This window comes from Geotrypetes seraphini, chromosome 6 (genome assembly GCF_902459505.1).
Source record: "Geotrypetes seraphini chromosome 6, aGeoSer1.1, whole genome shotgun sequence".
Classification (NCBI taxonomy): Eukaryota; Metazoa; Chordata; class Amphibia; order Gymnophiona; family Dermophiidae; genus Geotrypetes; species Geotrypetes seraphini.
The window spans coordinates 59,327,152-59,341,323 of record NC_047089.1 but is presented as its reverse complement, the minus strand read 5'-3'; the positions used below and the strand labels follow the sequence as shown (position 1 = coordinate 59,341,323).

The following is a 14,172-nucleotide window of genomic DNA, read 5'->3' as shown; positions in this document are numbered from 1 at the left end:
CTGTTTTTTTTCCCAAGAAGCAATTTTTATCAATTCACCTCTAAGGGTTGCTTCGTAAGCTTCCCAGACTATGGAAGGACAAATTTCAGGATCTTTAGAGTTATTTTCAAAAAATTCCACTGTGAACGAGTTGATTTTTTCAACAGTTTCTTCATCTAAGAGTAGGGCGTTGTTTAAGAGCCAAGAAGGAGATTCTTTACGCGGAGCCGAGATAGAAATATATAAAGAAATGGCAGCATGGTCCGTAAGAGAGATTGGATGTATAATAGCATTTGTAAGATCCTGAATGAGAGAAGAGGATATGAGAAAGAAATCAATTCTCGAGTAGGAATTATGAGGTGGGGAAAAATGTGAGTATTCTCTACCTTTTGGGTGAAGTAATTGCCAAGGGTCAATGAGGGAGAAGGCATCATTTAGAGCCTGAAGAGCTGTGAATGACTTGGATTTGGAGGGTTTACAAGAAGAAGATCTATCAATATATAAGTCTTGGATTTGATTAAAGTCTCCTCCCAATATTAGAGAACAAGAACTGAATTCAATTAGCACAAGCTGAATATCTCTAAAAAAATCCGGGTGATCTTTAACCGGGCCATATATATTTAGAAGAACGAAATCCACTGAGTGCAGCGCAGCATGTACCAGACACCATCTTCCCTCCGTGTCTGTTTTAATTGAATGAATAGTGGGAGATAGTTTATCTTTAAGAAATATTGAAACACCATTTTTCTTTTGATTGGTTGCAGGGGAGTATAAGTGAGCGGAATATCCCTTTAGTTGAAATTTCGTGGCGGCAGCGGGTGGGAGGTGGGTTTCTTGTAGGAAAATTATATCTGGATGTTTGTTAAACACATAATTAGATATCTTTTTTCTTTTAATGGGATGATTCAGGCCATTCACATTAAAGGAAAAGACATGTAGGTCAGCCATAATATATGAAATGTAGTGGTGAAATACGAGGTATATCCCCTTTATCAAAAAAAAATAACTGATATATTTGTAAGGTTAGGTAGACACTCCTGTCTAAGAAGAAAAATAGAAAGAGCATTAAAATAAGAAAGAAGAAGTCAGTAATGTCAGCATAATATATGGTCAGAAAAGAAATAAATCATATTATCATGCATATCTTAAAATATTTTAAGGGTGCTCTTATGAGCACAGAAGAATAACACATGTGAAGTAACTAACAGAGTTCACACCTAATCAGTGATATAAAATGTGAGATTAGTGTGCTTAACTTAGCAGACTATAAAAATTATGTATTTCATTACATAGAACATTGAGATAAGAGCTTATTGGCACAGTCTAAAATATCAAAATTGGAATTGATTTGATCAAACAAGGACCTGCACGGCTGATGTCAAGTAGAATTAGATCGTTGGGGTATTATTGATCATAGTCTCAGGCATTGAGTTTATAAATAGTTGTGCGGCTACTTTGTCTGTGAATGTATGTGGTTTCCCATCTCTCCATATGCGTAGAGATGCCGGGTACATAAGTGCAAACTTCACTCCTCGACGATGAAGCGTGGAACATAGCGGCACCATCGCCTTGCAAAGGGTGGATACATGTAAGGAGTAGTCGTTAAATAATAGTAGTTTTTGACCTTCGTATTCAAGACGACCATATTTCCGATAGGCTTGCATGATGAGTTCTTTGTCTTTCCAGTTAATATATCTAGCGATTACTGCTCGCAAGCGGTTGTTATTCTCCATGCGTTGGCCCAAGCGGTGTGCCCGCTCGCATAGAAAACCAGTCTCAGGGGTCACCAGACCAAGTTGTTTTGGGAGCCAAATCTGAAAAAAACGGTAGAGATCTTGATCAGCACGGAGATCAGGTAGTCCTACAACTCGTAGGTTATTGCGGCGTTGACGGTTCTCTTGGTCATCCAAACGTATTGTCAATGTTGCCACTTGATTTTGCAAGGCAATCACTTTTTCGCGATCTTGTAATGTTGCATCTTCATTTTCAGACACCCTTTGTTCCACTGCTGCAATACGCCCAGCATGTGCTTCAAAACGATCGTTAATACAGTCTACAGCCAATTGTAATTTAAGAAGTTTATCTTCCAGGGCTGCGGTAACCATTTTCAAAATTTCTTGGGCCCAATCACCCCATTGTGCCGAGGTTATAGTTGGAGTTGGTGACGTCGCCATTTTAAGTATTGAGCAGGATGATTTATGTTTAGGCGTTTTCGCCGATCTTATCGGCATTCCTATCTGATGCGCACTTTTAAGCGGCTACACATATACAAGAAAGCTCTTTAGGTGGGATAACGGTTGTCTGGGTCGCCCGTCTGAATGGAGTTGAGTGTTCCGGCAGCAAAAATTTAACAGACTATGTAAAAAAAAATTAAATATAAAAACACAGTTTTATTTGAATTAGGCGTGTACAGGAGGAGCCGTTACGCCATCCGTGTGTTCTCCGTGGCGATCATGCCACACCCCCTCGACTTTGGCAGTTCCTGGGTTGGCTATGGATAGCGGAGTTTAGGTGAAAAGCAGGAGCAGGGCTAACTCCTGTTCGAGTGATGTCGGGCGGAGGAGGGAGGGACAGGATGTAGGAGGCTTCCTCCTTCCTCTGCTTTGAAGTCGCCGAAGAGGAACAGAAAAAAAAAAATTATTATTTTTTTTTCTTTTCTCCTTTCTTTCCCTTCCCTCCTTCCTCCTCGGCGGCCCGCAGTGGGCTGAAAAAAAGCTGGGTCAGGCTGGAAGATTGGTCTTTAGTAGCACTCGGATGGGCTGGGGAGAGCAAGGCTCCCAAATGAGCAGTGCAGGGCAGATCTCTCCTGCTCGAGGGGCGGAGGAAGGAGGGACTGTAAGAGGGCTTAAGAGGGCTGTAACGGCAGACCGGTGCTGAAGTGGCTGTTGGGGGGCGGGGCAAACCGCCGATCTCAGGCTCCTCCGGTGCAGTGAAGGGGGACGACTCGATCTCCCTTCCCCTTCACTGTGCTGGATCTTGAAGAGAGGTCCTGTATGCAAAGCCCTTAAGAGGGCTGCAACGGCAGACCGGTGCCGAAGTGGCTGTTGGAGGGTGGGGCAAACCGCCGATCTCAGGCTCCTCCAGTGCAGTGAAGGGGGACGACTCGATCTCCCTTCCCCTTCACTGTGCTGGATCTTGAAGAGAGGTCCTGTATGCAAAGCCCTTAACCGGTTTTTTTTCTAACGTGATACATATTAAGATCTAGTACATGTTTTTTTCTGTTGCCTACAAAGGGAACTCACGGCAGCCATTTTGGTTCTGCACGGGGCAGGAGCTTAGGAAGATCGCTCCTGCCCCACTTCACCGCTAGACTATCAGGTAAGGTTCCAGGGAGGCTCAGATGGCTAAAACATAGCCCAAAAAAGGAAATTGTTTCTGTAAAAATAAATCGTGAATAACTGAATCCATGGATACTGAAACTGCGGATTCAGAGGGAGAAGTTTATAACTGAGTCAGTGCCAATAACTGGGATCTTAAAAAGCAATTATTGGTGCTAATTGGTTTTAATATCCTCTTGTTCAAAAACCTATTCATATATTTTAATTTTTCACTAAGGACCCTTCTTCCTGCCACAGAAAGATATACCGTATTTTTACGCATATAACGCGCATACGTGTATAACGCACCCACGTGTATAGCGCGCGGGAACAAAGCATTTATGTAAAAAAATTTCCTTATAGCGCGCCCACGCATATACCGAGCATGCTCCTCAATGAACTAGAAACTCCTCCCGCCACCCCATTTGTGTGAAGGGGATTCTAATGTTCTATAAGTAACCCGCTGGACTGCTGTGTAAATATCCTTTAAAAGTGACTATGTAACCTGTACAAAAAATCGCCAAACGTATTCTAATAACAAGCGGTCCTCGTAAACGATACAGTCGATGCTGTTGCGATCAGTGCGGCGGCGACGCTGGGGTGCAGTAAACCTAAATGCGCCAGTTTGCAGCTAAGACTCCCTATTACAATTATTCCCTATACCTTTTACCTCTGTGGGCTATAGTTGACGGGTCTTTCTATTCATCCCGGGTCTTTAATTCCTCTATTGGTTTGGTCGGTCGTCCGACTCCATGAATGTAAGACCCCTATTCACCTAGTCGAACTCAAATTGACCCTCCCCAGGATAAACTTTAGTCAAAACTTAAGATTTTTCATAAGTCGGGTGGCATTTAACATTACCCATACGGCAGGGGCGGAAATATCGGGGCAGCAAATGCCGTCTCTGCCGTATGGGTGTCACCGAATGTGGTATCAGCAATGTAAAAAAAAATGGATATTACGCGCATGGTTATTGCGCGGTTTGTAAAATCGTGTATCGCGCGCGTTATATGCGTAAAAATATGGGTAATTCATCATTACAGTATAACCTCTTGTTGTTATATCTATTGCTATAGCCATATCTAAAATCTTCATGTTTACATCAGGTATGAAGCAATGTAGTTAAATTTTATTAAAAAATCTTATTCTGTGCTTTGTTTTCAAACATTTTCAAGGTCTCTCTTTTCTTTCATAAAAGCTGTACTGTAGCATACTACAATGCCACTCAGCAGGCTGGGAAAATTATGTGAGCTCTACAGTAGGAAAGCAGCATTTCTAAGGAAGTGTTATCTTACCTTGGAAGCGCCTGCTTTGACTTTCATTTCTTTAACTTCTTGGCGATACTGTTCTCGAATTTGTTCTAACTGTTTCAGGTATTCCTGTTGATAATATAAAAAAATAAAACAAAAAAGCAAAGGAAATAAGGTAATACCTTTTTTAATTGGACCAGTAGCATACCAAGGGGGGGAGCAGGTGGGAGGGCGATCCGCCCCGGGTGCATGGCCCAAGGGGGTGCACAGCTGGCCACTCACCGGGGAATAGGCTGCCACCGGGGAAAGGCTGCCATTGCCGTCATCAGGAACAAGCCGGCGCAGAGTTCTCCCTCCCTGCTTCTCTTCCCCGTGAGCCGACCAACTCTAGCCGTCCAACGTCAATTCTAACGTCGGAGAGGAAGTTCTGGGCCAGCCAATCGCTGCCTGGCTGGCCCGGAACGTCCTCTCTGACGTTAGAATTGACATCGGGCAGCGAGAGTTGGTCGGCCCGTGGGGAAGAGATGCAGGGCGAACTCGGCGCCGACCTGTTTCCGATGGCCAGTGGCAGCCTTTCCCCAGCAGCGATGGCAGCAGCATGTTTCCTAATGGCGGTGGCATGGGGGAGGGCAGGGAGAAAGAAAAAAAGGGGGGAGACAGGGAGCCAGAAAGAAAGAAAAGGGGGGCAGGGATCCAGAAAGAAAGAAAGGGGGCAGGGTGAAAGAAAGAAAAAAATGGGGCATGGAGAGAGAGAGAGAAAGACAGACATAGAGAAAGAAAGGGGGCATGGAGAGAGAAAGAAAGAAGGGAGCAGGATGAAAGAAATAAATAAATGGGGCACTGAGAGAGAAAGAAAGACAGACAGAGAAAGAAAGGGGGCATGGACAGAGAAAGAAGGGGGCAGGGTGAAAGAAAGAAAGAAATGGGGCACGGAGAGAGAGAGAGAAAGACAGACATACAGAAAGAAAGGGGGCATGGAGAGAGAAAGAAAGAAGGGAACAGGATGAAACAAAGAAAAAGTTGGAGGGAATGAGGTCTGGAGGAGAGGAAGCATACAGGAGGCTGAAAGAAGGGAAGAAATATTGAATGCACAGTCAGAAGAATAAAGTGCAACCAGAGACTGATGAAATTACCAAACAAAGGTAGGAAAAATGATTTTATTTTAAATTTAGTGATCAAAATGTGTCTGTTTTGAGAATTTATATATGCTGTCTATATTTTTCACTATGGCTCCTTTTTACTAAACCGCAATAGCAGTTTTTAGCGCAGGGAGCCTATGAGCATTGAGAGCAGCGTGGGGCATTCAGCGCAGCTCCTTGTGCTAAAAAATGCTATCGCGGTTTAGTAAAAAGGGAAGGGGTATATTTGTTTATTTTTGTATAGTTGTTACTGAGGTGACATTGCATAAAGTCATCTGTCTTGACCTCTTTGAAAACCCGCGGAATATAAATGATAATTAACATTTTCGCTGCGTACAGTGTGCTTTGTGTTTTTAAAATTTTATTGTTGGTAGATATTTTGACTTGGCCACGAAGGTAAGGGGAAGGGAGGGAGGGGAGCTTCTGAAAGACATCTAGTAATCCTTGCAGGCTTGATTGTGCAGAGAATTATTTTTGTAAAATCATGTTTTTTTATGTCACTGGCATTATTTAGACTTTAATTTCTATGAATGAATAGAATGAAAATGATATAAAATTACTTGCTTGTTTTTATGTGCGTGCGCTGAAGAAAAGTGGAGAGAGAGTGGGCTGAGGACGCTGAAGGGAAATGGGGAAGAGAGAGTGGGGAGAAGACGCTGATTTATAAATTGACAATTGTACAGAATATTGTTTCTTTTTATACTTTAATATAATAAATTCAATATAAAACAATTCAAGGCTTGTGTGGATGTTATCAGGTGGTTTGTGGGGATGAGGACCGAGCTTACAGGAATTAGTCCAATAAAATGGTATTTTCTTATTTCTCATTATTTGTTTTATTTTTATTTGTTAATTTGTAAAGTGGTGATTGTTATGTATCATTTTTTTCAAATTTACATCTACTGTCTTTATATTTTGCACAGTATTAGAGGACATGTATTACTGTTTTTGTGGTGTTGTGGTGTTGCATTGTATGCAGAGTCTGGTTTCTTGGCAGTTCAGTTTAACTTTTGTCTACATATTTCTATTTTTAGTTTGTGATTATTCCATATTGGGCGAGGGCGTATCTGTCTGTGTATATGAAAGGGACACGGCTTTCTGATAGCATCAACTGTACAGGATCAATTGACTGTGCAGGATCTGGTTTGTTTAGTTTTACAATGTATGTGTTGGTGTTCTAGTGCTCACTGCAGTGTTTAAGATGCTGCCTTTTCCTAGGTACACTCTTGTTGTGCAATATGTAGATTGTTACTAAAAATCATATTTTTCCTATAGATGGGGGGGTGTCAAAAAATGATGGGCCCCAGGTGTCACATAGGCTAGGTACGCCACTGAATTGGACTAACTCAATTCATTTTGTGATGAGCTTTCGAAGGTAACCTTTTTCAGATCAGAAATAAGCAAATGTTGACAAATATCAGTATATATAAGGAAAACATGGGTGGATAAGCAGGAGACAGAGAGTCAGGTCAGGCGTGGGAGACAACAAGAATCACAGGAAATGTGTAGATTTGGTTTCAAGGATTCCTACAATCCAGGACCTACAGAGTAAAAACAACCAAAGAAAAATCAGAACCATGGTCCAATCCCTGCGGGGTACCCCAAGGGTCGCCTTTATCCCCAACACTCTTTAATCTCTACATTGCATCCCTTGGCACCTGCCTTGACAAATTAGGCTTAATTTCTTATAGCTTTGCAGATGACATCACCATCCTCCTTCCTTTTGATCAACCAACACACTCCATGACAGACAAACAACATAGAACACTAGAAACGGTGGATACATGGATGAAAAAACACAAACTAAACTGAACACAGACAAAACAAAATTTATTCTTCTCGAAACAAACAAAACTCCAACCATAACAAACTTAGTAATAAACTCAATCACATACCCCATTCAACCCACCCTATGACTTCTGGGAGTGATGATACACAGAAGTTGTACCATGCAACCACAAATCAACAATACAATACAGAAATCATTCGCGGTCATGCGAAACCTAAGGCAAATCCGAAAATTCTTTGACAGAAAACAATTCCAGCTCGTGGTCCAATCCCTAGTCCTAGGACTTCTAGACTACTGCAACATCCTCTATCTCCTCTGCCCCGCAGTCATAATAAAACAACTACAAACAGTACAAAACACAGCCGAGACTGATCTTTTCGCTCAAGAAATATGACCACATCACTGCCGCATACCTCGACTCACACTGGCTCCCAGTACAAGCAAGAATACAATTCAAATTTTACTGTCTACTATTTAAAGCAATGAATGGAAACATCCCAGCCCACTTGAACAGCCGCCTTATCCAAACTGCCACAACCAGGCAAAGGAGAGCCCTGACACCATTCACACACCCCCAATCAGAGGCGTCAAATGCAAAAAAATGTACGATGGCCTACTGGCCATGCAGGCAGCGAAGCTTGACCACCAACTATCCAATCTACTGATCATGACAACAGACTACAAAACTTTCAGAAAAGAAATAAAAATCCTGCTATTCAAGAAATCTATCAAGACAGACCAACTCCACAGGAAGCATCTCAATCCCCCGAAGTAACCCGCTCAACTGTGTAATCTCTTCTGAAATTGTCCAGATAACCTCTTATGTAATCTGCCTTGAACCGCAAGGTAATGGCGGAATAAAATCACTAATGTAATGTAATGTGTTGGAGCAGTTTTAAATGTCTTTGTAGTGGGAAAGAAAGCACAGATCTCTAAAACCTGTCTGGTAGGTGTCAAAATATTTTATCATTTTTATTTCAATGGTTTTATGTTGTTGGATAGTCTTGACGTTCCCTTTTAGTATTCTTACCAAAAAATCATTGGTGCAGTGGTCAGTTTTTCCAATGTGTAAGCACACAAATGTTGGAATTTTCAAAGGGTAGCCATGTTAGTCTGGTGAAGTAAAAACGAGAGAGGGAAGTGGCACCTTGTAGACTAACTAATAAATTGGTTATTTTAAAAGATGCCTCCTGCTTATGTCATTCAAGCTTTGGAATGTGTCTAGAAGCAATGCTCCTTTACAGAAATATCTGCAACTAAGAGGTATTAGAACCAAATAAACAGTGTAGGAAATGCAGAACACTAAGGGTTCCTTTTACGAAGCCCCGTTAGCAGCTTTATCGTATGCACATTTTTAGCACGTGCTAACCCCCGCGCTAGCTGTAAAACTACCGCCTGCTCAAGAGGAGGCGGTAGCGGCTAGCGCGCACTATTATGTGCATTAAATCGCTAACGCAGCTTTGTAAAAGGAGCCCTAAGACAGGAGGTAAATCTCCATCAGAGGGATTCAGGTAGCAGTTTGGGACAGGACAAAAAAATGAACAGGAAGAGTGGTAGAGATGAATTGTTAAGGAAACAGGATGGTAGGAAGATTCTAGATGTTGGGGAGCTTCTTTTACCCCCGAATTAACTTTTGGATTTAGTGTGAGGGATAGAAGGGCATGTAGGAGAGAAGGTATCTGCTTCCCACTCAATCTTTAATACTAAGTGCTTGGGAAAGTCATACGGGTCTGCCTCTCCCCCTCCCAGACTTTAACCATTTTACAGAAGTGACGATTAACTGAAAATCAGAGCTAGACTATCTATCTCCAACAAAACTGCATCTCTTTGGCCCTCCATCATACATGTAGGAGCCTAAAATTAGTTTTACAGTAGAAACAGACATTTTAAATGTAGGCGCAAAGCCCCAGTTTTCAAACATATCAATTTCAGAATCAATAGTAAATGATGGCAGATAAAGACCAATTGTCCCATCTATTTTCCACAGCTGAGATTCTGTCTAACACTGAGGCTACTGTCTAAATATCAGGCTTTCCCATACTCAACTCATTTATGTCAACTCCATGCAGGTTACAAGGACAGACTTAAAGATCTCAATATGTATACTCTGGAAGAAAGGTAGGAGAAGGGAGATATTCAGTTTAACACTTATATTCCACTTAACCAAATGCAGTTCTAGGCAGATAACAACATAATAAATCATTCAAACAAAACAGAGCAAAACATCATATTTAAAAAAAAGACCATTACAAGTCTACTACAAGACCATTAAAAGTCAATTACAAGTCCATTACAAGTCAATTACAATATAAAATTCCACAGAACTTTTGAAATAACCAAGAATTCACAGCGCGTCTAAAACTCACATAACTCTAATATTAAACAGCAAGCAGTTCCAAAGTTCAGAGCACTTTCCTAATATTAAAAATCTTCTTTAGTCGACATGTACAGACTCTGTGGGAATTGTCAATTTAATATCATGAATTGATCTAAGGGTTCTTTTGGATGATATAAATAAACAAACTTTTGAAGATAGTCAGGGCCCATCCATAATAATAAAAGGCTAAGCGCGCATGCGCTGTCGAAAATCCGTGAGTCCTGGTGGCGTGAGCTGTGCTTCTATGCCAGTGCTCACGGCGCCTGCGCTAGCGCGTGTGCCAGCGACTCCTCCCTCCCACTGCCGGTCCTCTTCAAAGCGGCCTGCTGAGGTTCGCCAGCCACTGTAGCAAACCTTGCAGGCCACTCTAGCAAATCCAGGGAGGCGAAGGCGGGACGGAGGCTGCAATCGGCAGCAGCTGCTGCTACTCCTCCAGCCGCCTAGCTCCTCTCCGCCGGCCCCGGCGGCAGCCCCCTCTGCCCAGTCCTCTCTGCTCCGGTGGCCCGCGCAGGAGAAGGAGCGGATGAAGCAGGGAGACTGTGCAAAGGGAAACAAGGGGGTTGACGGGACGGGAAGGGGAAAGGGAGGGGGAGAAAGCCGAGGAATCTCTAGCACCCGTTAATGTAAAGGGCTTAAAGACTAGTACCATATAAAGCCTTAAAAATTAAGAAAAGCAATTTAAAGTTGATCCTAGCTTTAGAGAGAAGCCAGTGTAATTTCATCAGTTAAGGCGCTGCATGCTCAAACCAGGCACCACCAAATATCAGTTTTACAACAGCATTTTGGACAATCTGCAGTCTTTAACACTGAGTATTCAAAGTGGTTTATATACAGGTATTTCAATCATTTTCCCTATCTGTCCCAGTGGACTCACACTTTATCTAATGTACCTGGGGCAGCATGGAGTTTGAACCCACAATCTCAGGGTGCTGAAGCTGTAGCTCTAACCACTAGGCCACACTCTCCTTTGTGACATAAATGCACAGGAGACAAGTCTCTTTCAATTGAAAGGAAGCTCTGGAATGAGTGGGATTAGAATGAAGGCAAAATGGAACAGACTCAGGATTAACCTAAGGAAATACTTCATTATGGAAAGGGGGGTGGTGGTACAGAGGACGACTGTATCTGAATTCAAGAAAACTTGAGATCTCTATGGGAGATGAAGGGATAGTAGTTAGTATTAGTTAGTATGGATGAGGAGACTGGATAGGCCATATGATCTTTATCTTGTTTCATTTTCTGTGTTACCCCAGCTTTCTTGGAAGACTGATAGATGCGTACCACTGCTATTTACAGTTGTAAGTGCCACTTTGTGTAGGTTACCCCAGTGCCTTTCTGGTAGCTTGATTTATTGCCATCATTAATAGGGAGCCTCCCAGGCCCTCAGTCTAGCCTGCCAGACTGACCTGTCTATGTGAGCACCTCCATTTCCACTAGGACTTCCAGTTATTACAGGAACATGCAGCTTACAAAACAGGCCTTGCTGCAAGTCCCTTCTACCATGGAGGCTTATCAGACAAGCCAGTTAAAATGATACTTGTACTACTTCTAAGATTTCTTAGTACACTCATCCCCAAGCGTTCTGGGAATCTGAGTGAGTATTAGTGCTATGCTAAAAGCAGAAGCAAAAAGCACAACCCTATGACAGGCATATAAAGGATCTCAGCACTATGCTGCTCCAGGCGTTTCTAACTTGTTTATTATACAGATACAAAAATTCATTTTTTTGAGGTTAGGAATACTTTTCAGAGCAAATTCTCAAAACGGTGCCTTTAGTTAGACAGCAGTAGGCACTCTACTTGGTTCAATCGGCACAGTAATTTATTTTTAAAATTTCTATACCGTCTAGCACCGATTTAAAAAAACAATTAAAATGTTGTTAAAAACAGATGGAAGTGCCCTTAGGCACCTTTGTTTCAACTAAAGAGGCGCCTAAGGGCGCCTAAGGCCATTGTAGGTGTGGTTCATACTGTAAAAAAAACATTGCTTCCAGCTACATTGCAAAACTTGATGACATAGACAGGTGGCATGTTTTAAAATAACCAATTTATCAGTTAGTCTACAAGGTGCCACCTCCCTCTGTCATTTTTACTGCACCAGACTAACATGACTACCTCTTTGGAAATTCCAATGTTTGTATGCTTTAAGATCCTTCTCACTGGAAAAACTGACCACTGCACCAATGATTTTATGGTAAGAATACTAAAAGGGAACTTCAAGACAATCCAAGAACATAAAACCATTGAAATCAAAATGATAAAATATTTAGCAATTATCTGTTATCTTTTTAAAGATATATGTTCAAGGCTGCCTATTGTCATTTTTTCATGATTTGTTGGGTCTTCTTTTAATTATGTATCAATCAGTATTACCCGCAGAAATTTTGGATGTGCAGGCTATAAATGTTTTAAATAAATAAATAAAACACTGGCCTACATTTGCGGCACCTACCTTTCACATAGCTGTGATTCTCTAAATGGTGCTGTTGTGTGATTGGCATGCGATTGGCGGCCGCCAATAACGGTGCTGTTTGTAGAACTGGCCTGTCATGTCTGCCTATACTTATGGCTACTTTGTGGATTTTATAAATGTATGCATTTGATTTTTACTTGTGTTTTAGACTATTGTATAATATTATATTTTGTTTACATGTTGCTGAGTGTAAATCACTTTGAGTAGTTTTCATAAAGGTGGTAGAGAAATGTAACTAACTAACTAACTAAATATTAATGATAAGGCCGTATTAGCATATCCTTTCTATGTCTTTAGCTCACAAAACACAAGTATGTTTCAATGATAAATCAATGATTTTCATTCATTAATAAATGACTGAAACTACTAATGAAGAATGATTTTCTTCAGTAGTTGACTGGGAATGCAAGCCAGGATGAGTTTTCAAGTTTTATTTAAAATTTGATATACCGCTTAAAAAAATTGTCTAAGTGGTGTACAAGGTCATAGCTATTAAAATCAAAGGGGAAGACATTGGACAATAAGACTTAGATGACATATAGAAAACAAGAGGATTAGGGGAGAAGTACAATTTGTAATAGGAGAGAGAGACATAAAAGGACCTCTTCTTACCTGTTCTTTAACCGCATTCCTTCTTATAAGAGCAACCGGTTGCTCTGGCTTCATTTCTTGCTGTTGGATCAGGTTATAACGATGGTCAGCAGAGGATGGACGCAGCCCCTACAGATAAACAGAATTGTTGAAAACCAAAGTAGGCAACTGTCTGCAAGGCTAAATTTTGATAGGTGCTGGAGTGCTGCCACTACTGCTATGCCAAAAACAAAAGAAAAACTGCAGAAAATGATGTGTAAGGTATGACCAAATAATCTTTATTGGAAAAGGATTCAGGGCTCCTTTTACTAAGCTGCGCTAGCGGTTTTAGCACACGCTAGACGCAAACACCACCATTGAGCTGGCGTTAGTTTTTGGCGTGTAGCACGGTGTTAGCACGCGTAGCAATGTAGCACATGCTAAAAATGCTAGTGCACCTTAGTAAAAGGAGCCCTCAATGTCGCAATCAGTGCTGGATAACAAAAATAATAAATAATAAAAATGATTAAAAATGGGTCTCAAGTGTGAGTCCACAGGACCCGACACGATCTGTGTTTCAGAACATACTCCTTCCTCAGGGGTCCTAATTAAAAGGTGATAATAGGGAAAATGCGAAAAGTTAGTGTAAAAATTATATGTGCGCTGTGGGGTAACATGTGCATCTAACACGAGAAGCTGTGAGAACAGTGAGTAATGTCAAAAATGAAACAGAGGGTTGGAGTAAAGGGACATTACTCAGACTGGCATTGGGTCACGAGCGGAGTTCCGCAGGGGTCGGTGCTGGGACCACTCCTGTTCAATATATTTATTAATGACCTGGAGGCGGGAACAAATTGAGAAGTTATTAAATTTGCGGATGACACCAAACTCTACCGCAGGGTTGAAACCATGGAAGACTGCGAAGATCTGCAAAGGGACCTAACGACGCTAGAAGAATGGGCCAAGAAATGGCAAATGAACTTTAACATAGGGAAATGCAAGGTCATGCATGTAGGGAAAAAGAACCCGATGTTCAGCTACAAAATGGGGGGATCACTGCTAGGGGTAAGTAACCTTGAAAGAGACCTGGGAGTGATAGTAGACACATCTTTGAAGGCGTCGGCACAGTGCGCCACAGCCTCAAGAAAAGCAAACAAAATGTTGGGTATCATTAAGAAGGGTATCACGACCAGGACAAAGGAGGTCATCCTGCCACTGTATCGTGCAATGGTGCGACCGCATCTGGAGTACTGTGTCCAGTACTGGTCGCCATACCTCA

At 41.8% G+C, this 14,172-nt stretch overlaps 1 protein-coding gene across 3 annotated transcripts in view; it reads right to left on the bottom strand.

The window, feature by feature from the left end:
* The window catches only part of NEK5 (NIMA related kinase 5), a 70,662-nt gene that overhangs the window by 14,364 nt on the left and 42,126 nt on the right, over positions 1 to 14,172 (bottom strand). For all 3 annotated transcript variants that reach the window (XM_033947614.1, XM_033947613.1, XM_033947615.1), the window contains exons 14-15: positions 12,936 to 13,043; positions 4,592 to 4,675 (exon numbers count right to left, since the gene is read on the bottom strand). In XM_033947614.1, the coding sequence (XP_033803505.1) occupies positions 4,592 to 4,675; positions 12,936 to 13,043 (192 nt within the window). The remainder of the gene's footprint in view (positions 1 to 4,591; positions 4,676 to 12,935; positions 13,044 to 14,172) is intronic.